The 24,926-nt window shown below is 35.0% G+C and overlaps 2 protein-coding genes across 3 annotated transcripts; both read left to right on the top strand.

Annotated features, from left to right (window-relative positions):
- The first annotated feature begins 8,950 nt into the window (after nucleotides 1-8,950).
- Nucleotides 8,951-15,801, top strand: LOC107821290 (uncharacterized protein At2g02148). 2 transcript variants are annotated; one of them, XM_016647726.2, is made up of 9 exons: nucleotides 8,951-9,085; nucleotides 9,246-9,520; nucleotides 10,487-10,610; nucleotides 10,710-11,051; nucleotides 11,597-11,759; nucleotides 13,171-13,291; nucleotides 13,390-13,455; nucleotides 14,890-15,144; nucleotides 15,549-15,801. In XM_016647726.2, exons 2-9 carry the CDS (start codon nucleotides 9,329-9,331, stop codon nucleotides 15,648-15,650), a joined length of 1,365 nt encoding a protein of 454 aa, XP_016503212.2. In that variant the 5' UTR covers nucleotides 8,951-9,085; nucleotides 9,246-9,328; the 3' UTR covers nucleotides 15,651-15,801. The 2 variants fall into 2 exon arrangements, with proteins under 2 accessions (XP_016503212.2, XP_075082993.1); XM_075226892.1 differs by lacking the exon at nucleotides 8,951-9,085 and having other exon boundaries at nucleotides 9,192-9,520.
- A 2,628-nt stretch (nucleotides 15,802-18,429) lies between these two features.
- On the top strand, nucleotides 18,430-22,927 carry LOC107821289 (zinc finger CCCH domain-containing protein 17). Its single transcript, XM_016647725.2, has 3 exons — nucleotides 18,430-18,841; nucleotides 20,463-20,573; nucleotides 20,731-22,927. Exons 1-3 carry the CDS (start codon nucleotides 18,695-18,697, stop codon nucleotides 22,627-22,629), a joined length of 2,157 nt encoding a protein of 718 aa, XP_016503211.2. The 5' UTR covers nucleotides 18,430-18,694; the 3' UTR covers nucleotides 22,630-22,927.
- Nucleotides 22,928-24,926: the final 1,999 nt, after the last annotated feature.

The raw sequence follows: 24,926 nt of genomic DNA, 5'->3' as shown, positions 1-24,926 counted from the left end.
AGAAATTTCAACAAGTATATGGATGCAAGATTTGCAGTATTTTTGTTTCATAGATACTTGTGGCTCAACTACAAGAATAGCTTTACATAACAGGAAAATACATGAAGAGTACTATAAATCGCGAAATCCCCCCCCCCCCCCACCCCAAATCCCCCCCACCCCACCCCACATCTATACATGGTTGTTGGTGACAATGGTATATAGTTTCCAAAGGTTGATGAGATAGTAATTTTTTTTGCATTCTTTAGAATGCATCAAACTATGAGTATAAGTCATAATTCAACAAGTAATTCTACAGTTTTAAGGAGTGACTCAATGCTTTAAAATGGGCAAATCTGTGTTAGTTCTTGCATCAACACAATGTAATTTTTCCATTGTCAAATCACTTTATATGATACACCATACAGTTGGTATCTACAAAGGGAAAACAACTCATGTTGCACCAAAACTTTCTTGCATCCATTTTGCTTGAATTTGCAGCCCTGCATCCCTCAGAGAATTCAAAGCTGACCTATGAAGTCTCCCATCTAACTTTGTGCCTTCTCTCTTCATATTTTGCAAAAGACCAATCAACTCATCAACTCTATTCATTTTAGAGAAAACACCAACCATAATCCCAGCCATTGCCCTATCAATTCTTCCGCCGTTTAGTGTAAATTCTTGGTAATATGTTAAGCACTTGTCAAATTCCCTTGCTCTGCTATAAGCAGTTATAATGCTTGTGTAACTTACCCTATCCGGAAAAATCTTCCTTCTCTTCATCTCCTTCCATATTTTTTCCACTTGCCTTAAGTTTAGAACTTTTCCATGAATGTCTAAAAGTGCATTGTATACCCACACATTTGGTTGACATCCTCTTTCTTTCATTTTTGCAACAAGTTTCATTGCATCTTTAGGCCTTTCTGTTTTTCCATACATTGCAATCATGCTAGAATAAGCCACTACACATTTATCAAACCCCTTTTGCTCCATCTCAGAAAATACCATTTCTGCATTAGAATACAATCCAAGCCTACAATATAAGTTCAATACTGAAGCATATGTTACTTGACCTGGTTCACAGCCTTGTGAACAAAGATCTTCATACACTTTAACTGCAGATCTAAGACCTCTTTTTCTTGAGAAGCCATTCACAATTGCACAAAATATGCAATCAGAGACTCGGATTTTTACCCGAGCCATTACTGCAACAACATCAAGAGCCTTTTCCATCAACCCCTCTTCAATATACATCAATACTAGTTTGAAGAACAAAGCTGGATCCCTCAGCATTCTCTTGCCTTCAGCTTCTTCTAAAATTTCCTCAGCCATTTTCACTTCACGAATGCTCGCGAATCCACAGATAAGTATGGAATAAAATGAATGATCCTCTTGAATTCCCTTCTTGTTCATGTCTCTAAAGTACTCCAAAGCCTCAAAAGCGCGCCCCGATTTCCCTAATGACTCACACAGATTCTTGTAAATTTGAGCATCATAAGGTGTGGACACTATTTTCCTGCTCTCAAATTCTTGAAAAAATGCCACAACTTTGTCACAATGCCCCATTTTTAAATGTGCTTCCATTATACTACAATAACAGCCAGGGTCTAATACAAGTCCAGCAGATCTCATTCTTTCATACAAAACAACACTGCTGCTATACATATGCAACTTATTGTAACCTTTCATAGCAGAATCAAAGGCCAAAACAGAAAGTTCTTGATCAGAAATTATAAACACTTCAAGCAAATTATTTACAATCTTGAATTTTCTTGCTTTTATGCAGCTAGTAATAAATTTACAGCATGTTGAACTATCAGGCAATATTTGAGAACTTCTCAAATCTTCACACAATGAAATAATTGAACCCCATTTGTTTGAATACACCAAATACCTGATAAGAAGCTTTAGTGTTGATTTTTCAGGTCTAAAATCTGTATTTTCCTTGGCTTTCTCATAGTAATCATATCCAATTCCTTGAGTTTGAGGATCTTTAAGTAAACTGCATATTAGACCATTCAAATCCTTGGAATCAGTCAAACAAGTAGAAGTAGTAGGAGTAGTAGTATAATCTTGAAGTTCTAAGTCCAATTCTATTATTTTGGAATTTTTTGAGGGTGTTTTTTGGCTTTTTTCTTCTAAGACAGGAGATGAACAGCTAGAGGATTTAGCAACCAGAGTTCTTGAATTAAAGTAAATATTTGAGAGGAAAGGTAGAGTTTTACAAGAATAGCATATTTTTGGTTTCAAGATTCTGTTTTTACAGTTAATGCAAGGTGGAAATGACCAATCTGAAGATTTGGCAATAGCCATTGAAGAAGAATTGGACTGAAAAAAGAGTAATGAGTTTTTGTATGTAATGAGATCTTTGTATTTGCATTATCTACGTAGGTAGGAAATTGTAAAAACATTATCAGTTCCAGATTCTGCCATGCATGTGGCTTGTATTGACCACTTGTTGTTTGACACGTGTGTGGTTATGGACTTTAGACTTATCACCGTAGATTTCAGCCACATAATTTTTGTCTATGCAAAATGAATATCAAACTGCAAATATTGTTGAATTTAGCCAGGTCAACGGCATGTACACAGTAAATTTACGTTAGATTAAGTGGGGTTTGTACATAAGTTATTTAAAATTTTGAAAAAAAAGTGAAAAAGAATTTTAAGTGAAAATGGTATTTGAAAATTAGAGTTGTGTTTGGACATGAATGCAATTTGGAGCTGTTTTTGAATTTTTGTGAGTGATTTGATGTAAAAATTTTGAAAGACAACTTTTTGGAGTTTTTTCAATTTCCGAAAAATTCAGAAATTCAACTTCAAGTGAATTTTAAAATTTTCATGGACAAACACTGATTCCGAAAATAGTGATTTTTTCCCCAAAAAAAAGTAAAAAAATTCTTATGGACAAATGGGTCCTTAAAGTTATTTAATCTTAATAATTAAAATAAAAATAAAAATAAAAATCATTTAACTATAATTAAGTGATAGATATGATAAATACTTGTTTTATATTCATTTGGTTGATGTGAATATTGAATGCAAGTAAGTTTTAACTAGGTAGACTACCTTAGTTACACTTGAAGGAGCATATGAGAGTAAGTTTCATGGTCTTTATCCAATAAATATAAGAAATATTTATGTAAAATTCCAAAATTAGTTCAGCCAACAACTTGACTAGCCAATGTAGCATATGTTCATTTTAGGAATTGGATAAACGCCAATTTATGATAAAACATTTTTTTATGATAAATATCGTACAAATGAACGGAATATTGTATTCCACAATGAGATCAAAATGTAAAACTTATGTTTTGAAGTGCAATTTAAATAATATAATCATATATATAGTCTGTTGTTCATCATATGCATGGCGATTTTATGTGGTAAAGAAAACCTTTAATTTGTTGGAGGACTAAAAATTAATTGTAACTTAGAATTTGATAAAAAAAATTGAGAACTAGTAAAGAATATTAGATGCATTCCTATCATCCTGTGTCACTAAACAAAACAAATAATAACATTTCACACTAACTAAAAAAACTTGAAAAAGGTTGTTGCAACTTTATTAAGTTGACAATAAAAGGAGATAATATTTTTTTTTATTAATTAGGAATAATTTTAAGATACCTTCCTTCATATATACTCCCTCCGTTTCAATTTATGTGAACCCATTTGACTGTACATAGAGTTTAAGAAAAGAGAGAAGATTTTTGAACTTGTGGTGTAAAATGAGTCACATATATTTTGTGTGGCTATAAATCATTGTATAAAGGTAAATTGTTTCCAAATAAGGAAATAGGTCATTCTTTTTGGCACGGACTAAAAAGAAAATAGGTTCACATAAATTGAAACGGAGGGAGTATTAGGTTTTACGGTATTAACAACCCATATAATAATATTATGTTTGCCTCCTTATTTCAATTTTTGTGTAATACAAACTAATTATATCTCGAGCAATTTGCACTTCCTGATCAGGGACGGCTCAACCAAATTAGTGGCCTAAAGCAAAACTTATTAAGAGGCCTTTAATTTGTTTTTGGAAAAACAAAATCACATATATACTTTTCTTTAATGTATTTTTTCTAGTTTTTTAAGATGCAAAGTTGTTAATAAGTTTTTATAATCTATTCTATTTATATTTCTTTTTCAATTGACAACTTATCTGATTCATCTTTAAGACCCCGTTTAAATAGCTCTTTTTTTAAGATTATATTGAGGTTCAGTTCTTGATCTCCTCTCTTTTTTCGTGTGTTTTAGATAATCCGATTTATATTTTTATTTACATATTTCAATTCTAATATTCAATGAAAATCAATATACGTCTATAAATAAAATTTACAATGGTAAAATTTAATTATAAGATAATAAAAAGTTAGAATAATATAACCTGATTCGAGATTTCCTTGAAATGAATGTGTTTAACCCAAAAATAGATTTCTCGGTCAAAGTATTTACTTTACTTTTCCAATAATTTGAAAGAATAAATCAAGTAATGGAAATAATTGACAAAGAAAATATGAAATGAACTGATAATCACTCCCAAAATTACAGCTCAAAATTTTGAGAGTAAAGTAAAGAATAACCGTATAAATTTCAATAATTGATTCTTGCCATTACAAATGAGATTTCAGTCCTTATATATGAGCATACAATTATAACGACTCTCTTGCTTAATTCGGGCTCACTAATGGTATTAATTGCCATGATTGCTCATTACCATGTACAACCATAACGGAAACATTTATGATTAAAGATTCCTTGTAACTGTACCGATTTCCCTTCCTTATAATTTATAACAAGTTCGTATGTAACCCCTTCTTCACAACCTTTATTCATTTCGTTTATGTTTCTCCTTTTAAAGCTGCCAGGTCTAGTTTTTTCCTCAACCTCATGGCTGTTTCTCTCGTGCCTTTTCCGCACTCTTTAACTCATTTAATTAAGAACGCCACTTGTCATCACGTCGATGTTTCACGTACCATGCCATGTCATCTTGAAGAAAAGTAAAAATGTATTGATATTAAAATTAATGGCTAAATGGTTCTCTTTCGTTCTTTTAACAAAAACAAAAATCTTATATTGTACCTTTTTACTATACAATATTCAATGGTATTTTGTTAAGAAAGAAATAAAAACTACACTATTAATAAAAAATGGGGCCCGGGGCCTAAAGGGGGCCTAAATCCTTTGTTTTAGAGGCTTGCCGGCCATGTTCCTGATATTACTCTCTTGTGATTAATTAAAGGGAAAAGGCTCAAAAATGCCCTCGTATTCTTTGAAATAGCTTAACTGTACCCTCCGTTTAAAAATGAGGTCATGTATAACCGTGTCGTTAAACAAGTGATTCACTGGCACCCTTTTCTATTAACGGCTCCGTTTTGGTCTATTTTTTTCTCAAAAAATCTACAGCACGACACTAAACCACACTCCTTAATTTTTTTTTACTTGCCCCCTCACTTATTTTACCCACCTTCCTCAACACTTTCACCACAAAAATTATCATTCATTAGTCTCTCATCTTTGTCGGAGCAGAGTTACTTTATCTTGATAATAAATGAGACCTAAATATTTGCAAATGAAATTGCACGTAATATAATTCAACTGGGCATAATTGACGTAAGGCGGAGAAGGGTGGCCGCTAGCGGTGTTGGATTTAGCTTCTAGAATCAAAGCGTACTATCACACCATTCCTCGTCATGTCGAAGACTTCCGCTGCGTTTAATGCAAAATTGAGAACAACGTAATCACTATCTGCATGTCGATCAGATTATTTTTTTATTGGGTTAAATTTTATAATATGTATACTACTTTTTTACTTTCTAGATTCTTAGAGTGGTGAAAGGCAAGGAGTAACGAAATAGGTAATGACAATGACCCATCTCGTGTGGAAGGGGTGGGGAAGGTACGTGGGGGCAGGTAAAAAAAATTAAGGAGGGTGGTTTAGGAGGACACGTGTCGTGCTGCAGATTTTTCGAGAAAAAAATAGGCCAAAAACGGAGCCGTTAGTAAAAGGGTGTCAGTGGGCCACTTGTTTAACGGCAAGGTTATACATGACCTCATTTTCAAACGGAGGGTACATGTAAGCCATTTAGAAGCTTACGAGGGCAATTTTGAGCCTTTTCCCTTAATTAAATTCACCGAATAACTTTTTTAAGAACAACTTCATGCTCATCTTTAATCTATGTCCATCACTGCAAAGGGAAGCCACGTGTATAACTCTAGCTTCTAAAAGTTAATGAGAGTTTTGTGCTCATTTGGTAAGTTTGCAAAAACTACTTATTTTAAAAAATACTTTTGTTGAAAAATATTTTTTTTAAAAGTATTTTTTGATAATTTTTTGAGAAGTGCTTTTTGTAATATTTAATAAGCAAATTATATTTGGTCAATCTTTTCACAAAGTACTTTTGAGTGTCAAATTACTAAAAAGAACAAAGAGAAAAATAAATTTAAATATTTATTATACAAAATTAAGTATTTTTATCTTAATTTAATTAAATTATAAAACATAAAAAAATATATTTTCCAGATTTAATCAATATAACATATAGATATATAACAACAACAACCCAATCAGTTCTCACAAGTGGGGTATAGAGAGGGTAGTGTGTGCGCAGACCTTCCCCCTACCCTAGAGGGCAGAGAGGCATAAATTCTTGACTAAAGACAAGATGAAAAGAATTAGTAGCAATAAGCGGTAACAACAACGAGATATCAAAAAAAATTAAAACTAAAACGAAAGAATACAATCAAACAGTAAATAATACCATAAATCTATGAATAAAGAGATATCATGCTAACACTATTGCTACCGATCTGAGAAACAGAACAGACACGCGCAACTGCCTACTAACCGTCCACCTTAATTCTTGATCTTCACATTCCCCTATCAAGGGTCATGTTCTGTGTAAGCTTCAGTTATGCCATGTCCTACCTAATCACCTCTCCTCAATACTTATTTGGCATGCCCCTACCCCTCATTAAGCCCACCATGGTCAACCTCTCACACTTCCTAACTGGGGCATCTGTGTTTCTCCTCTTCACATACTCAAATCATCTCAGTCTCACCTCCTACATCTTATCCTCTACGGGGGCCACTTTCACCTTTTCCTGAATAACTTCATTCATAATCTTATCTCATCTGGTGTACCCGCACATCCATCTCAACATTTTCATTTCAGCTACTTTCATCTTCTGAACATGAGAATTCTTGACTGGCCAACACTCCGCCTCATACAATAATGTTGGTCTAACCACCAATACGATGTGTGACGTCCTCATCAATCTCCTCATTTCCCTGTATTATAAACCCAAAGTACTTGAAACTATCTCTCTTGGGGATGATCTGAGCTTCAGCCTCACATCCATGTCTGTTACCTGGGTTACGTCGCTGAACTTAAACTCCAAGTATTCTGTCTTGGTCCTGCTCAACCTGAAACCTTTAGATTCAAGGGTCTGATGCCAAATCTCCAGCCTCTTATTAACACCATCTTACGTCTCGTCAATTAGAATTATGTTGTCAGCAAAACACATACATGATACATCCCCTTGAATGTGATGCGCCAGTGCGTCCATCACCAAGAAAAACAAAAATGGACTAGGGGATAATCCCTGGTGCAACCTCATCACAACCGGGAATCGTTCTGAGTCTCTTCCCACAGTCCTAACCCGGGTCATAGCTCTATCATACATGTCCCTAATCACCCTAATGTATGCTTCAGGTACACCTTTAGCCTCCAAATATTTCCGTATAACTTCTCTCGGGATTTTTGTTGTATGCTTTTTTCTAGGTCAATGAACACCATATTTAGGTCTTTCTTCATACTCATATACCGCTCCACTAATCTCCTTACTAGGTGAATGGCTTATGTAGTCGAACGGTCCGGTATAAAACCGAATTGGTTCTTGAAAATAGACACACGCCTCGTCACCCTTGCAATAATATTAGTAAGGAAATATGTTATTACAAGTTACATATATAAAAAGCACTATCTACTCTTGAGAAAATAACAAACTAAGCAGTATTGCATTCTGTTAACTAAAATATATGCATGCACGTCAAAAAAATATATAGATAAAACTACAAACTGATGATCATATAATATTGGCATACAACAAAAGAAAAAAATCATACCTTGTGAAGAAAAAGCTTAATTCTGATCACTAGCCCTGTTATTTCAAAGAGCGATGAAACAAAGAAAAAAAAAAGAAATGGCAAAAGATTAAAGAATTAATTTATTTATAGTAGAGAGATTATTCCAAACAGTAATACGAAAAAGAGAATAAAAATACTATAAAAATAAAAAGGGGAAAAATCGACAGTATAAAGAAAAAAGATAAAGAAAAAGTTATACTAATGAAGGATAATTTAAAAAATATAAATTTATGATAAAAATATTTATGCCTTGAAAAAAAATTAATTTTCTGCTTCTTTCGAAGAAGTTAGAATTTGTAACTTCTTTCTAAAAGTTAAAAAATTATTTCTGATGAAAATTGCTTTTCTGTCTTGGTCAAACATCTTTAATTTTCAAATAAATATTTTTGTTGACAAAAAAAATATATTTTTGACCTCCAAAAAACTTGGCCGAACATGTTCTTAATATACATGCTTTATATTCAATACATTATTTCTGTATTACAAATCTTGCACAATTTATTTTTAAACCAAACGATTTCGAAGACTTTTGAAACTCATAATTTTTAAACGTTCAATAATATTTATGTTCTATAAAAACTTTTTCTTAAAGTGCTTAATAACTTAAAAAAATTTCAAATTTAGAACTTTTAATTCTTTTTGGGGGTTAAATTATATCACCATTAGTGTATAGAATTTTGTACAAATAAAAAACTATAAGTAAGCCTCTTTAAAATATAAAATTAACTAGCTTGAAAATAAGATTAGTTATGTGTTACGGGTCAGATAATTCACATTTTATATGCACGTGCAGCGTACCTATTAGTGGGTCCCGCTATGATCCTACTCAACTACCCGTGATACACAATGTACATTGACTGACCTACCGGCTTTGGTTCGGATACTGATAAGGAAACATCGGGAATTAGGTTCGGAAATTGCTTCGCAGAATCTCAGGCTCGGCTTTCTGTTAAGGTTGTATAGTCGTTAATCAAAATCCCTGCTTCAAATTCCACAGCTTACTCCGCCGTCGGCCTCACCTAAAGGGCCGACGCCGGCCACTTGCTCAGTCTATCACTCACCGTTTAGTTTAAATATATGTGTATATTTTGAACAATTTTAACTTTATATGTAGAGTTTGAGCAGAAGGCGGTATTGTGCTTAATTTGGAGGCACTTTAGTTGCTGTAGACTGTAGACTGGTGAGTTGATAGGGAAAATGGGAGCTAGGGTTCCGGTACAGCACTACGATATGAGGTCGGCGGCTGATTCGTACATTGAAACCTCATTGCATGATCTCAATGCGGAGGGTATTAGTGGCGGAGGCGGTGCTGGTGGTGATGATGTTGATCGTGGAGGCGGTGATGTAACCGAGGATAGCATGGACAATGGCGAAGACTCCACAGCTGTTGTGAGTGTGCCTTTTGAGTTTCAGTTTTCAGTTTTAACTTTTAAGTAATTTATCATGTGTTGTTGTTTCAGTTTCTTGTAAAAATGCAAGTTTGAAATACTTCTGTATAACTATAATGTTGGGTTTGCAATTATCCTGCACCCAAGGCCTAGGGTGTGACCTAGTAGTTAATAAAGTGGGAGGAGAATCATGACGTCTTAGGTTCAAATCCATGTTGAGGGAAAACAATCAAATTCTGTATAAGCCTTAGTGGGCAGAGTAACCCGGTTTGTAAAAAATGTCCGGTTTGCAATTATCCTATTTGGTGAGGCTGATGATATCTAGTTACCCCTATCATACCTTTATAATTTATTAATTTGACAAGACAACAACTATGCTTCGACCGTAAGCTAGTTAGGGTAAGTTGTATGAATCTTCGCTATCCACGTCTCTATTATAACTGTTTTCTTCCAATATCCAAGAATTTAGATTCTCTAACACTGGAAGTTCTCTCTACTAGCATACAAATCTGTAATAAGATTAAACGCTTCCTAGCGAAGATTAGACCTAAAGTAAGCATGGCCTACATGGTTAAGCGTTAATCTGAGATTCTAAGCTAATTGGTATCACCTATATGGATCTTTTTCTTCCACTGCGGCTCTATTTCCATTTAGGTCTGCATGGAGTCCTAGATAGTTTAGGTCTTTCGAGATAACTTTCTTCTATGTGATTGTTTTTTTGACATTTGCATTCTTTTTAATTGTGCCAAATTAGTGGAATTCGCCTTGTTTTTTTGACATTTGCATTCTTTTTAATTGTGCCAAATTAGCCGGAGTAAGCAAGCTTCTCTACTAGTTAGGCTAAACATTGTTTTTTTTATGGAAATAACTGACCTTTTCACTTCGGAAGCCTATACCAATGCCTAGGGGCCCAAGTGTACATATTCTCATATTATTCATGAACTCTAATGGCACTATACTTTTTCAGGAGTGTCTCCATGAATCCTTCAGAAACTCATTACCACTTCACGGTATAGTGGTGGAGGAAGATCGCACTAGCATTGAGAATAGTGGATCTTCAGGGGGTTCCTACAATATTGTTACTATTGATGGTAATTGGGGATTTTATGTTATAGTTGATCGCTAAATGGATGAATGAAACTAGATGACCGTTAGTTTTAGATTTGCTAATGCCAGTTTTCATGGACCAGATATTTCACCAATTGAAACAGCAAGGACAAGATTTTTAGACATTATCGTAGATCATTTCATAAGACCGCGTGTAGTTGAAGTTGTCGATTCAGAGGCTGACTTTGCAGCTCAATCTTCACAAGATAAAATGAGCAAGAGGAAGTCTAGAGAAATCTGTTATGAAGGTGATGCTGCATGTGTTTTGCCCTTGATGTATGTGGCTAACATGTACGAGACATTGGTTAATGAAGTGAATGTAAGGCTCTCTTCTTTAAATGGCATGCGTGAAAAGACCATCGGTGTGGCCCTTGAAGCAGCTGGTGGTTTATACAGAAAGCTTGCTAAAAAATTTCCTAGAAAAGGTATGACATCCAAGGTTCCAAAATTTCGTGGAGACACTTAAAGTTTTGGTCTTTGCCTTTTCCCATCACATGACATTTGTCCTCCCATTTGAGCCATTTTGCTGTGATATATCTGATTTCTCATTGGAATTGCAGAAGGCTAATTTTACTGTTGTGCGTGTCAGCTTCAAATTTTAAGCTAGTCTGCGCTTCCATTGTTGCTTTTCTACATGTTGCTTCCCCATCATCTATGTGAGCATATGAGAGGAAATAGCGGGCAAAAGATGAATAGGAAGAAATGAATCAGAAAACAGATTCTTTTTTTATGTAGAAACATGAAGATGTGAGGAATCTTGGATCACTAGAAGCATCTAGTTTAGAACTTCAACTTCTAGTTTTTTCATTATTCATTGTGTTCCTGTTCTTTTGCTGGTTACATATATCATTATTTCCGGAGAAATATGAGATAATGAAAATGTTGTTTCCTGATAAAGATTGAACTGCAAAAGATACTGATTCCTGTTATCGTCATTTCATTTTCTTACTTTGCTGTTATTAACATATAGGACCTTGTGTATTTAAAAGACGGGAGCTGGCTACATCTTTTGAAACAAGGGCAAGGTTTCCTGAATTAGTGATACAGGAGGAGAAGCGTGTTCGTTTTGTTGTGGTTAATGGTTTAGCCATTGTGGAGAAACCAACAAGTTTACATATTGATGATGCAGAATGGTATGTCAAACTCTCCATCTTAAATGTGGATGTTGCATTAATCTTGATTAATCTGTTATTGTTACCTAGAATTGCGGTCTTCTATTATTAGCTCTTTTGGCATGAGATAATAGATCCATCTTGCTATACGTATGTCTGTGTCCTCTTCTCTTTATCTTGGCAGTAGTGCCATCTGTTCTAGACAATGTACATTCCACAGTGACTTATATTTTCTGGGTTAGTAAATATGCTCTGTGCCAAATCCAAGTGAAAGAAATTTGTCATATAATTTTCTAGAGAAGATTTCTGGGTGTACCAGATGATATGAAGATTCTGTTCTGGAAGGTAGCAGAATAAATACTGCTTGTGCAAAGTTAATTTTGACTAACTCAGACGACGATCTCATTCTTTGGTGCAATTTGCTCTAGATTGGCATATTAAAGTCCAATATCTGAAATTTCTTCAAATGCTGAGAATTATGCAGATCTAGAAGTTCAATCTGTACAATTTTCTTTTGAGCTTCTGCAATTATGAAACTTCACTATAGGACTATGGTTGAATGTAATTGTCGTGCAAAGATATATTTGACGAAATTTCCCTTGATTAGTCAAAAAGTGTTGGTTTGGTAGGCCTATAACACCTTGATCCAGTTTAGATCGCACATGAAATCTAATGTTCTGGAGGTATCATTCTAACTCGTTCCCCATTGTCCTTGTGGTGCGTCCTATTTCTCCTCGTCTATAGAATTCTTTATTCCACCATGAATAGATAGTGCCTTGATATTTTCTTTCTTCATTTTCTAACTATAATATTTTTGCTCCTTTTAGACATTGTCAATTTTTAAAGGGTTAAGGTATTTTATTGATTGTAGCACCAAGTGCTGCTCTTACGACAGGATTATCCTATTATAATTTGTTTGAAATGAATATCCTTTTATAATTTTAACACGGTACAATATAAGATTGTTAAATATTTGATCTTTTCTTGCTTGTATGGTTTGACGTTCTGTCTTGTTTCTTCAGTTAAGACATTCACAGGACAGTAAAAGCATGCACTATTTGGCACTTTATCTTTATTTCCTTCAAAGGTCCAATTAGCTTTAAGTAGCTTTTCCACATCTGATGTTTGTTTCAAATCTGGCAGTTTGTTTCAAATATAGCTAACTGCAATTGACTTTGTTACTGTTCTCTTACTGCAATGATTATGTAAGTGGACCTTGATGACAATACGGGAATAAGATAGAAAATCTAGAAGTTAATCATTTTTATGTACTTTTTTGTCAGTTAAGGACATCTTGTCCTACTACAGTGTATTTTTCATTTTCTTCAAGTGAATCATTGTTTCTCGTAAAACGAAGTATGATGGTGTAAATCAATGTTTTAATTCATAAAATATCAGCATTTCAAATTGACCCATGTTCCTATTTGTTTAGGTTCAAAAGAATGACAGGCCGAAATGAAGTTGCAATATCCCCTCGAGACTATAAATTCTATGCTCCAAGACACAAGTATAGACGTGCGTCAAACCCAATTTCCAACATCACTGGTTTGTCAGTAAGTTTTGATGATCCTGGTAGTCATCATACATATCCCTTTTCCTATTATTGCTGTTCCGAAAATTGATAGAAAGTTTTTCTGCTCATGTATATCAGGCATTCACCAGCACAGACAATGATTCTTCATTATCTGCCGGTCAAAGCTACCGCTCTGTTAGTGAAGTAAGCTTTTTATCTTATCCACTGTGTTAATTGATTTGAACGTTGTTCGTCTGGTAACTAGAACACGTGTAACACATCTATGCTATATATCGGAGAATAGTTAAGAAGAAACAGATTTCTTCTCTAGCTGCATGCAGGATGCTTGTAATTTGAACTCTCATTTAATAGGAGTACCTGTTACTGGAGTGCCAACGTTAACAATTAAGTACACATTTAAAACTCCTTCTGTTAGGTGTATTACTGCTTTTTGGTTCTCAGTTCTGCTGACCTCTTTTAGCACTGTGCTGGTTTTGATTGAACCGCACCTTTTAGCTTCGTGTTATGCTATTAGAACTTGTATGTCTCTGTTTATATGCTTATCGGCATGTACATTTCTATTTCTTACCATTAACAGAATGGCCCCTCTTCTATTAACTAGAGCTTCAAGATGGAGAAAATGATAACACGTGTTTTACTTTAATGTGCCCTTGTGTCATGGTTGAATGAATTAAAGAGCAGCCAGAAGCACACCCAAGACATATATGGAATTGCTTTGATGCATCAGTTTCTCTGAACAGAATAGCTCATAAGAATATCTAACTAAATCTCCAACTCCAAAACTGATTGGATGAGTTGATTCATGAATTGCCAAAAGTATTAATGGAATGCACAGACACAATCAATGCTTCTTAGATGGCTTTCAAATTTCTGGTTGCTGTTTTTCCGCAGGGTCCTCTTTGCTATCTCAGATGTTTTAGTTTCCTTCAAATTTCATTTTAATTCTTATCTTCTTTGAATTTTTGGTTAAGTTTTAAGCTTTATTTATGTTTTTTTTTTAATTTCAGGGTTACCTGTACAACGCCAAAAATCCTTTAAGAAGCTATAATTACTCTCACATCATTATTAATTAGCACAAAGAGCCACTTTTTGTTCTTCTTTGCTTCCTTTGTGCTCTAAATCTCCAGCAAACTGCTGATTAAATAAATGTATAAGTTGTCAGGGAACTTAGTACCGTTCGTCTCCTAAATAGCTTTATATCCTTCTACTAAAAACTGCACGGAATCAGCATTAGCAGTTCCTGAGCTGAAACTTTGTCATCACAGACCTAACAGGTTGAAGAATTACCATGCTTGTCCTGCTAGGTCCAAATGGACTAGACTCAATGGTGAAGCCAATTTTTGTTGGTAACTGATTTTTTAGAGAGACCACAAGTTCTGCTCCAGTGGAGAAATAGGCAGCAAACTTTGCTCATTGGGATTCATTTTGCAATAGTTATGAGTTACTTGATAGGACCTAAACAGATATCAGTGCCTACTATACTGTGCTTTTGTTGCCATGTGTTGCCCAATGCTGCATTTCTTCGGTGCTTTAGTTTACCTTTAAAACAATGCAGATGTTTATATATTTATGTTTGTTGATTCTTACTTGTTTTGTTCAACTACTTTTCTGCCACAGGAGAGTCAGCAGACTACCCCAAAGCAGCATATGCAACCTCTGTCCCATCAGGCTCAATTTCATCCTCTTCAGCAGAGCCACCACCAGCACCACATCAACCAAAGTCAACATATAGCCCACTTCTCTCACAATCAACAATGTGGCCCTCAGTCACATTTGCCTGAAATTGCTCAGCCTCAGCAGTCGCCATCCATTTCTCCACACATGGCTTGTTTACAACAATTTGGCAATGTAGGAGGGCGTATGCATATAATGGTGAGAGATCTCTTTATGTTGATTTTCCAAGATTCAAGGTCAAAGCACCACTGGCGTCATATACTTTAGCTTCATGCCTACTTATAAAAAGAACATCAGCTTCATGCCTACTTATAAATATAAAAAACTTTAGCTTCATGCCTCGACTAATCATGCAAAGTATTGGTTGATCTGGTTTTGAAATCTTTATCTAATTGACTACACAAATACATTTTGTTGTTGGCTTGAGGAAAAGCACCATACATTCAATTTTTTCGGACTGTCACTGCGATTGCCGATTTGTTATCTCTAAAGATCTAATTTCTCATCAGGAGGAGAAGTGCCTTTTTCCAATCATTTATTTGCTCTATTCTTATATCTTTAATACCGACTTAATAACCTATTCAACCATATTGATAATGCAGCCTACAAGTCCTGCGAAGTTTTGCGATGAATGTGGTACTCCCTACTTGAGAGAGACCTCTAAGTTCTGCTCAGAATGTGGTACAAAGAGGTTAGGAATTTGATGTGAACTCATCAAGTCTCCTAATTTGAACTGTACATTACAATAACAACCACACCTTAGCCACAAACAAGTTGAGAACGGCTATACTAATTCTCACTGACCATACTAATTTGAATTGTACGTTAATTGTAAATATGTATACATTCCTGCACTATATTCGCTCTCTCGTTCTCTTTTCTTTTTTCTTTTTTTTTCGTCTTCAACCTTTTTGTTGGGTCTTTCATTTATTTATTTTATATTGACTTGGGTCTGTGAGGATGAAACACTTGAAAATTATTTTTAATGGGGGGGTAAAGTGTCGCCTTACAATGGGCAAGACAGCAAACTCGCTCTAATTATATTATAGAGATAGAGATTATAGAAATTATGGCATACAGTAGTTATACACACCATTTTGTTGACATCATAATCATCTTGCCAGTTAAACACTTTGGTGCAAAATCCTGTCTGATTATATAACTCAATAAATGTATTTAACATTTAAATAAAGTCTTTTAACTACAAGTACGGTTTGCTCAGTAGCTCAAAATAACTACGGAGTATTTCTGTAATTAAGCATGGGTAATGTAATTAAATCTACAATACTAATAATTTAACCAATGGAAGCTAATGAATGGTTGCAGAGTTTGAGTCAACAAGGAATCCTAAGATCGAGTGACAGGGGAACCAAGGATCAAATTCCATATAGGTTAGCTGAATTCTTTTATCCGACTAATAGCATGTTTGGCCAAGCTTCTAAAATCTGCTTATTTTGAGAAGTGCTTTTTAAAAAAGTACTTTTGGTGAAAATCGGTTTGTGTTTGGCTAATTAATTTAAAAAATAATTTTGAGCAGTAATTAGTGTTTGGCAAAGCTTTTGAAAACTACTTATAAGTATATTTTTTTCAAAAATGCTTTTCAGAAAAGTACTTTTGGAAAGAAGTTATATTTTTCTGTTTTTCAAAATCTGTTTCTGTTTCTCCTCAAAAGTACTTTTTTCTAGTCTAAAAGCTTGGCCAAACACCTCAATTTTTTGGCCAAAAAAGCACTTTTGGCAAAAAAAAAAAACTTCTGCCAAAAGTGGAGTGTTTCGATGGGATGGGAAGAATTAGTTTAGGTATACACAAACGAATATAGACACTAATGTTATAAAATAATAAGAAGAAAATATTGACTTCACCCTCCAAAATATTTTTAAATGAAGAATGAGAAAGAATAAATAGAACATGGAAAAAGTTAAACAATGAAATTAAACTGAATAAGCAGAAAAAGTTGAGCACATGAATGGACACAAAATTTTATGATTACAAACGTGACGTGTATGTAAGCTGTGTGGGCACTCTATTTATTTCTTCATTTAAACAAATATTCATGTCATATATGTAACATCTGATTGGTTAGAGAATTAAAATGCACATTGATGGATCTTTAATGTGGTATCTATTTTTGTTTCCGAAAATGGACAAATTGAGCAATATTAAACGACTCTTATTTCAAATTTCTAACCAATTGCGTAAATTAAGAAAGAAAAAAAAACAAAGTTGCATTATTAAACCCCTTTTTAGGCTCTAACTCACTTTTCCTTAGTTCAAATAAAAGGTATAGTGAGAGTAAGAAGAGACATAAGGTGAACTTTTTATTGAGAGACAATAAGAATAAAGAATAATATATGAGAATATTACAAGATTACGACCCTAAATTGAGAATGATGAAGAGGAAATTGGGAATATCAACTTCTATACTCATTTTGTGACAAAAATAGTGGCGCTACTATATTTGAGTAGTCAAATAAATTTTTTCCTTAATTTGTGATAAAAATAATGGTGCTACTATATTTGAGTAGTCAAATAATTTTTTCCTTAATTATGATTTTCCAAATACATTTTAAATATTTTAAAAGTGTAAAAGTATCATGATTCATATTTCATAATCCTTTGGGTAGAACAAATGTATTAATTATGTTTTCAAAAGAATACGGAATCAATGTCCGAATCTATTTTTAAAATTAATAACTTTGATCTTCGTACTTGAAAGAGGGTGATAGTAAATGGTCAAACAAATTTTTCGATGATAAACTTCCAAAGAAAGGTTAACCCAGATCGCCTAGAGTTGCATATGCAAAAGGAAGACAAGACCCTGGATTTTATAAAGATTAAACTTGAAATCAATCAGTAACATTATGTTTTTGGCCTAAAAAATGAATCTCTGAATTTTATAAAGATTAAACTTGAAACCGATCAGTAACATTATACTTTTTGGCCTAAAAAATGAATCTAAACTGACAAATTCGTGAAGTCTATTAGACATTTAGACCAAAGCAAATGTGCACGGACAACATAAAAAAAAATGTGCACGGACAACATACATGAAGTTTCCTAAGATAAATTTTTTAAGTCAAGAAAATGATTCAAGTTAACTCTTTACGGTTCGAATATATGAAAACGGCTATGCAAAAATCTCTAATGTGTAAAAATAAAAAAAATTGAAATATTTAAAATAAAATTCTATAACGGACGACAAAATTAATTAGCCTAATCTCTGACTAAATTAAACATATATGGACATATACATAAATCAAAGTTTTATGAATATCTAACTTTAAAAAAATAATTTAAATACTCGGTATATAATTTTTTTTATCAGTTCAAACTTTGATGGACAACGTTATAATATTTGTGCTGATGAAAAATAGGTGTTACTATGACACTAAGGTGATAACTTAGCCCGGACATCATAATTATAAAAAATAAAAAAATTAAACAAGCAAAAAAAGAAAAGGAAAAGAAATTGGAAACTCCCCAAGTTAAAAGCCTCTAGCCTCATCTCTCTCTCTCTCTCTCCTTATTTTCTCAACGGCTTCCTCCCCACCCCCACCCCACCCCCATCCCGACCCCACCTCCCATCCCTATTGGGTTGCAAAGCTGCTACACCTGAATCAATTATGGTTCAGATGTGCTCATAATTGTATGCATATACATACATAAATTACATATATACCTTTCTTAGGAAACCCTAGATCCATCCCCTAAAGCTTCTTGTAGGATCTCTTATTAGGGTTTTAGAAACATGGTGGGTCCTACACCGCCGCAGCAGCTACAAATTCAGACGCCTTCTACGGCCGCGGCGCCAGCCACATTATCAGCTGAAGATGAAGCTCTTAAACGAAACACTGATTGCGTCTACTTCCTCGCTTCTCCTCTTACATGCAAAAAGGTTCATCTCTTTTCCTTTTGTTTTAAATTTGATTAATATAGCTTACTTTAGGTCCGTGTTAGTCCGAGTCTTTTTAAAAAATAAAATAAAATAGATTTGTATGTTAGTGTAGGGATAAGTGTGAGATTTAGAGAATTTTTAGGCAGAGACGGAGTCCGGATTTGAAGTTTATGGGTTCTGATTTGTCGCATAACTCATAGCTTGTTTAGTTACTGAGCTTGCAGTAAAAATATTTATATATATATTTAATGGATTTCATAATACAAGATCTAAACAAAAGCTACTAAATTCGTCCGAACCCATACATAATATACTACCTCCGCCCCTGTTTGTAGGTTTCGGGATATGCAGTGGAATTTATATATAGGATTCATATGGCTGATTCGAATTAGTTTGGGATTGAGACCTAGTAGTTGTTGTTGATATGATTTGATTAGATCGTTCTATGGACCTGAACTAGTTGAAGATCTGCGTTGTGATGGACAAGACTTGTGTTTTTTGGTGTTTTTTATCCAAGGTGATTGCTTTATTTTTTTTTTTTTGAACTTGAGCTGCTTACTGTTTTTAGCAGAGGCGGATCTAGGATTTGAACTTTATGGGTTCTGGATTCTAAGACGATGACCATAACCGCTAGCATTATTGGGTTCTGAATTTAAGTTTTGTACATATTTTTAGTGGATTTCCTAGCATATATAGAGTGCCTACATCCGTCACTGGTATTTAGCTTTGGGTAAACCCTAGCATTCTAGAAGCTGTGATATTTTTGTTGGTAATTGGATATCAGCTGTCGTTTGAACTTGGGACTACCAATGCCTGATTTTGAATTTCATGTTCCTTTTTTGTTGCTTGTGCTATCAGATTAAAGAAATTATCTTTCTTTTGCCCGGAAATCTAAAGAAATTTAAATGAGTTGTGTCCTCGAGATTTTCCATAGTGAGAATCCATTGCTCTATGCAGAAGGTTTTAACATATATATCTAGAAGTCTTTAATTTAAAGCACTGTTGTCTTTTGGTGTCCTTGTGTATTTGGAACTATCTATTTTAGGGCAAGACTGATGCTCTTGGGAACGGTTAGGTTTTTGCTATTTGCCGTTTTGATACATATTCTCAAGCTACTTGTTGGTTTGTTTTCTTAATTAGAAGTGCGTATCAAAGATTTTGGTTTTCTTTTTAATCTATATGATGGTTTTGAAATACTGGGCTGAGAGTCAATCTCGGAGCAAGTTTAAAGTTAAGAGTCTTGGATGCCAAAAATAAGTAAACATGTCATTATTATCAATCACATTTGTCTTTATTATCTACAACAGAATGTTGGTTTAACATCTGAACTGTCATTTGATTTGGCCGGGTTGTCTAAAACAAAGTTAATCAATGCACACTTGCGGTAACTGAACTTTTTTCTCATTAAATCATCTTTTTATAACAAGTGGGTAAATGACAATTGTTGCACAAAAGCAGTTGGCATCGTACTTTTATGGTATCAATATTTTTGTGGGTGAGTGAATACAGACGTGATTGGCTTCTCCATGATTTAATAATGTTCTAGGTGATTCAATCTGCGTCTTTGTTATGTACGGATCTAGATCAACTTTTACTGACGCCTTAATTATTTTGTCAACAGGGAAGCGATTGTGAATACCGCCATAGTGACGTAGCTCGGCTTAATCCTCGAGATTGCTGGTACTGGTTGAATGGAAGCTGCTTAAACCCAAAGTGCGGTTTCCGGCACCCTGTGAGTCATTTCTTCTCTAACATACTCTGCAATCTCAACATCTATGTGCTATAGGTACCGTGATATAAAATTAGCAGTTTATACTTTTATTAGTGAACAAAGAGTGTTCCGTGTAAGCTAATTGTTGACATGAAAGTTAACAATCTTCTTCTTACAGCCGCTTGATGGATTTTTGGGAGCGCAAGTTCAAACTCCTACAGGATCTTCTGTACCTCCAGTGGCATCTGTTGCACCTACACCAAATTTTCTATATGGTTCTGGTAAGCAAGGTGTGCCCTGTATATTCTTCCAGCAAGGCTTCTGTTTAAAAGGTGATAGGTGTCCGTTCTTCCATGCACCGATCTCTGTACCTAACAAAGCCCCACCACATCCTGTATCTACTGCATCTACTGAGAAAAACCCTTTTAAGAAGGCATTTGGTAGGCTTGAAAAGTGTGTGCAAGGAAAGACATTTTCTCAAGCAAATACTTGGAAGTCTGGGGAATTGCCTGTACAAACACAACCAGTTGGGAAGCTGGGAACTCATTTGTCCAAGAATGATGCTGCCTTTAATGAGAATGTGCTGCCACCAAATTCTGTCATTGATGTTGTGCATCACAGGCACAAACCAAAAAGTGTGCCTCCTACGAATGGAAATCCTATTGGTAGGTCCAACAGAGTGCAGCAGTCTGTCAGGTTTGATGATCACAGCAGCATTCAGAACAAGGATGATGAGATTTCAAGGGAGCTTTCACCTGGTTTTGATGTTCTTGTGGATGATGAGCTAAGAGGTAATGCTTTCTATCAAGCTGAAGATCAGTATGGCAGAAATGAGGGGAGGAATGAATACGATATTGGCCACTCTGCCGATTACACTTCAGTAGCAGATATTGACCAAGATGCGTACCATGATGTGTATGGGCGTGACTCTCACGACAGGCTTCCGGGTCGCTCTGGTAGGGTGCAGCATAGAGCTTCTTCTGAGAGAATACAAGGGAAATCAGCTCATCTTGAAAGGAGACGCCATGGTAGAGCGTACAGCCCTGAAGAAGTTCGAGAGTCAGATTTGAGACATCGTTTATCAAAGCATAAGAGGGTTAATGGTTTGAGGTCGGTCATTAGTCATGATTATGCAAGTGAAAAGCATGCTGACGATCGAGGCTACCAGAGTTCCAGGAGGGATCGACACCATTTACCGTCACATGATAGTTCCGTTGCTAGTCGTCTTCGAGGAAGAATAAAGCTACCAAGTAGACCATCCTCTCCAACTAATGGGACGGGCATGCGGTTAGATAGGGATATGGATAGGGCTAGAGACCGTGGCAGGTTATCTTTAGAAAGGCCACAGCTTTTCTCTCAACAGGGAAGGCTTCGAGATAGAATAAAGGGAAGAGTGCAGGAGGATCTCAATAATGCTGGAAGAAATAACAGTGGTCCACGCCTAAGAAGAGATATAAGTGAGAATGATTCTGATTTTTCTGGTCCACGAAGTCTTGCAGAACTTAAAGGTCGTAAAACTGCTGAGACCAGTGAACAAAATGTCAACGAGCAACAGGCCCTAGGGAAGCGTAAGTTCCAAAAGCGTGATGGCTATCAGCAAACTGGAGGCGATCTATCATTTGAAGGACCAATGCCTCTTCAAGAGATCCTGAAGAGAAAAAGAAGTGAAACGGGCATGAAATCTGTTAAGAGTGAAGACTATCAACATGAAAGAAAAGCCCACTCATTGGTAACTTCCTCTATCTCCAGGAGCGGGTCTGACCTTGGGCAAAAGGAAGAATCTGATCCTGCATCAGGTGAGAAAAATGGGTTTCAAGAGACAATAGCAGCTGGTCATCAATCTCCTGTGCACCATGGTGCAAATGAATTTGAAGCTGAAGAAGGGATGCTTGTGGAAGAAGAAGATGATCAAGACCCCGAAGGTCATGATCAGATAGATTATGATTATGAGCAGGTTGATGGTGAAGACTACAATTTAGATGAAGGCGAGAATGCTGACGCTGGTGAGGAATACCTGAATGAAGATGACGATGATGGAGATGACTTTGCAAAGAAGATGGGCGTTGTTTTCTCGTAAACAATGGGATACGTCATTTGCTCTGAGCTGTTGCTATGGCTGTAAGCTTTTGTGTGCCATTTTAGGCTGGCTCGAAATGAGCAAATTCAACTACTCTACTGATTTTATTTTTAGAAGTAGAGTGCACTCTTTTTCTTGCCCTTTGCACTATCAGAAATTTTTCGTCTTTGTATTTATACTTGAGACTGGATGGAAAATTTTCCATCAGTTAGTGGCACTTGGCAGCTCTATAGTTTTGCCAAAAAGGGTGCTGACTGTAAGTCTGTAACATTAGAGGATTAATAAGAAAAATGTTTGCTATATCTTTTCTCCTGAAATTGGTGCAGCTGAGCTTAGTTGTAACTTTTTCTTTTTCCTATACATATTTGGTAGTGACATTGTTACTTGTGAAATAGAACATGGAATCCTACTATTTTAGGAACAAGTCCTTTTTTTTGTTATGAAATATAGTTCAAAGTAACAATATAGAACAAGGAAAAACAAGCTAAGCGATAGAAAGAGTAGAGATTCTTATTTTTTTCAATTGTGTGTTTCTTCCTATCTATTACAAGGTCTTTATATAAGCATGAAAAGTGAAGAAAAATATGTCATTGAATATGTTATTAAACATAGAAATATGTCATTAAGCATTTGAGAAGATTACGGAGGAAGAGTAGACATTCACCATAATTTGATTTTTCTTATAACTCCCCCTTGGATGTCCATAGATAATGTGCCTCGTTAAAACCTTATTAGAAAAAAACCCTATGAAAAAAAATCCTAGTGAAGGAAAAAGAGTATACATGTTTAGAAATACGCTTTTTGGTTGCCTCGTTAAAAACCTTGCAAGGAAAACCCAGTGGGACAAAACCTTATAAGGGAAAAAGAGTACAACACGATTTAACTCCCCCTGACGAGAGCATCAATTCACATCCTTAAGTCTTCGAATCCCAACCTTGTATACTAGTTTCTTGAAGGTTGACGTCGGTAGAGATTTGGTGAACAAATCAGCCATATTATCACTTGAACGGATCTGTTGCACATTGATATCACCATTCTTTTGAAGATCATGTGTGAAAAATAACTTTGGTGAAATGTGCTTTGCCTTATCCCCTTTTATGAATCCCCCCTTCAATTGGGCTATGCATGCTGCATTGTCTTCATACAAAATTATGGGTAGTTTGTCACACTTCAAACCATATTTGTCTCGAATAAGGTGTACTATAGACTTTAACCATATACATTCTCGACTTGCTTCATGAATAGCAATTATCTCAGCATGATTAGATGAAGTAGCCACGATTGATTGCTTAGTCGATTGCCAAGATATGACAGTGCCTCCATATGTAAACACATAGCATGTTTGAGATCGAGCCTTGTGTGGGACAAATAAATACCTAGCATCGGCATAACCAACAAGATCGGGACTGCAATCATTGCCATAAAATAATCCCATATCGGTAGTCCCTTTTAAATACCGCAATATGTGTTTGATTCCATTTCAATGTCTCCTTGTAGGAGTAGAGCTATATCTTGTTAAGACATTAACTGAAAAAGTTATGTTAGACCTTGTAATGTTAGAAAGATACATTAGTGCACAAATTGCACTAAGATATGGTATTTCGGGACCAAGAAACTCTTCATTATTTTCATGAGGTCGGAATGAATTTTTATTTATATCGAGTGATCTCACAACCATCGGGGTACTCACTGGATGTGCTTTATCCATATAGAATCGCTTTAAAATCTTTTTAGTGTATGCTGATTGATGGACAAAAATTACATCTTTCATTAAATAGTCTACTGCTTTAGGAAGCACCTTAGGAGTTCCAATGATATTTAAATCATCAACATACACGGCGATTATAACAAATTTAGATCCAGATCTTTTTATAAAGACACAAGGATAAATTGAATCATTTTTGTACCCTTCTTTCAACAGGTACTCACTCAGGCGATTATACCACATGCGCCCTGATTGTTTCAATCCGTATAAGGATTTTTGAAGCTTTATTTAATAAATTTCTTGGAAACCTTAATATGCTTCAGAACAATTTAAATCCTTCGATGATTTCCATTATATGCATCTCACTTTTTTTTTGTATTGCCAGATTAAAACCTGAAATGACTACATCCACCACAGGAGAACATGTCTCTATATAATCAATGCCAGAATATTTACAAATCTTCTTGTGATACAAGTCGTCTTTATGTCTATCGACTTGATCTTTTTTTCCGCACAAGAACACATTATACCTCCACTGGCTTTATATTTTCAGGTGTTGGGACTATTCGTCCAACTTTATATTTTTCAGGTG

The sequence above is a fragment of the Nicotiana tabacum genome, chromosome 12 (assembly GCF_000715075.1).
Source record: "Nicotiana tabacum cultivar K326 chromosome 12, ASM71507v2, whole genome shotgun sequence".
Lineage (NCBI taxonomy): Eukaryota > Viridiplantae > Streptophyta > Magnoliopsida > Solanales > Solanaceae > Nicotiana > Nicotiana tabacum.
This window is presented reverse-complemented; position numbering and strand designations above follow the sequence as displayed.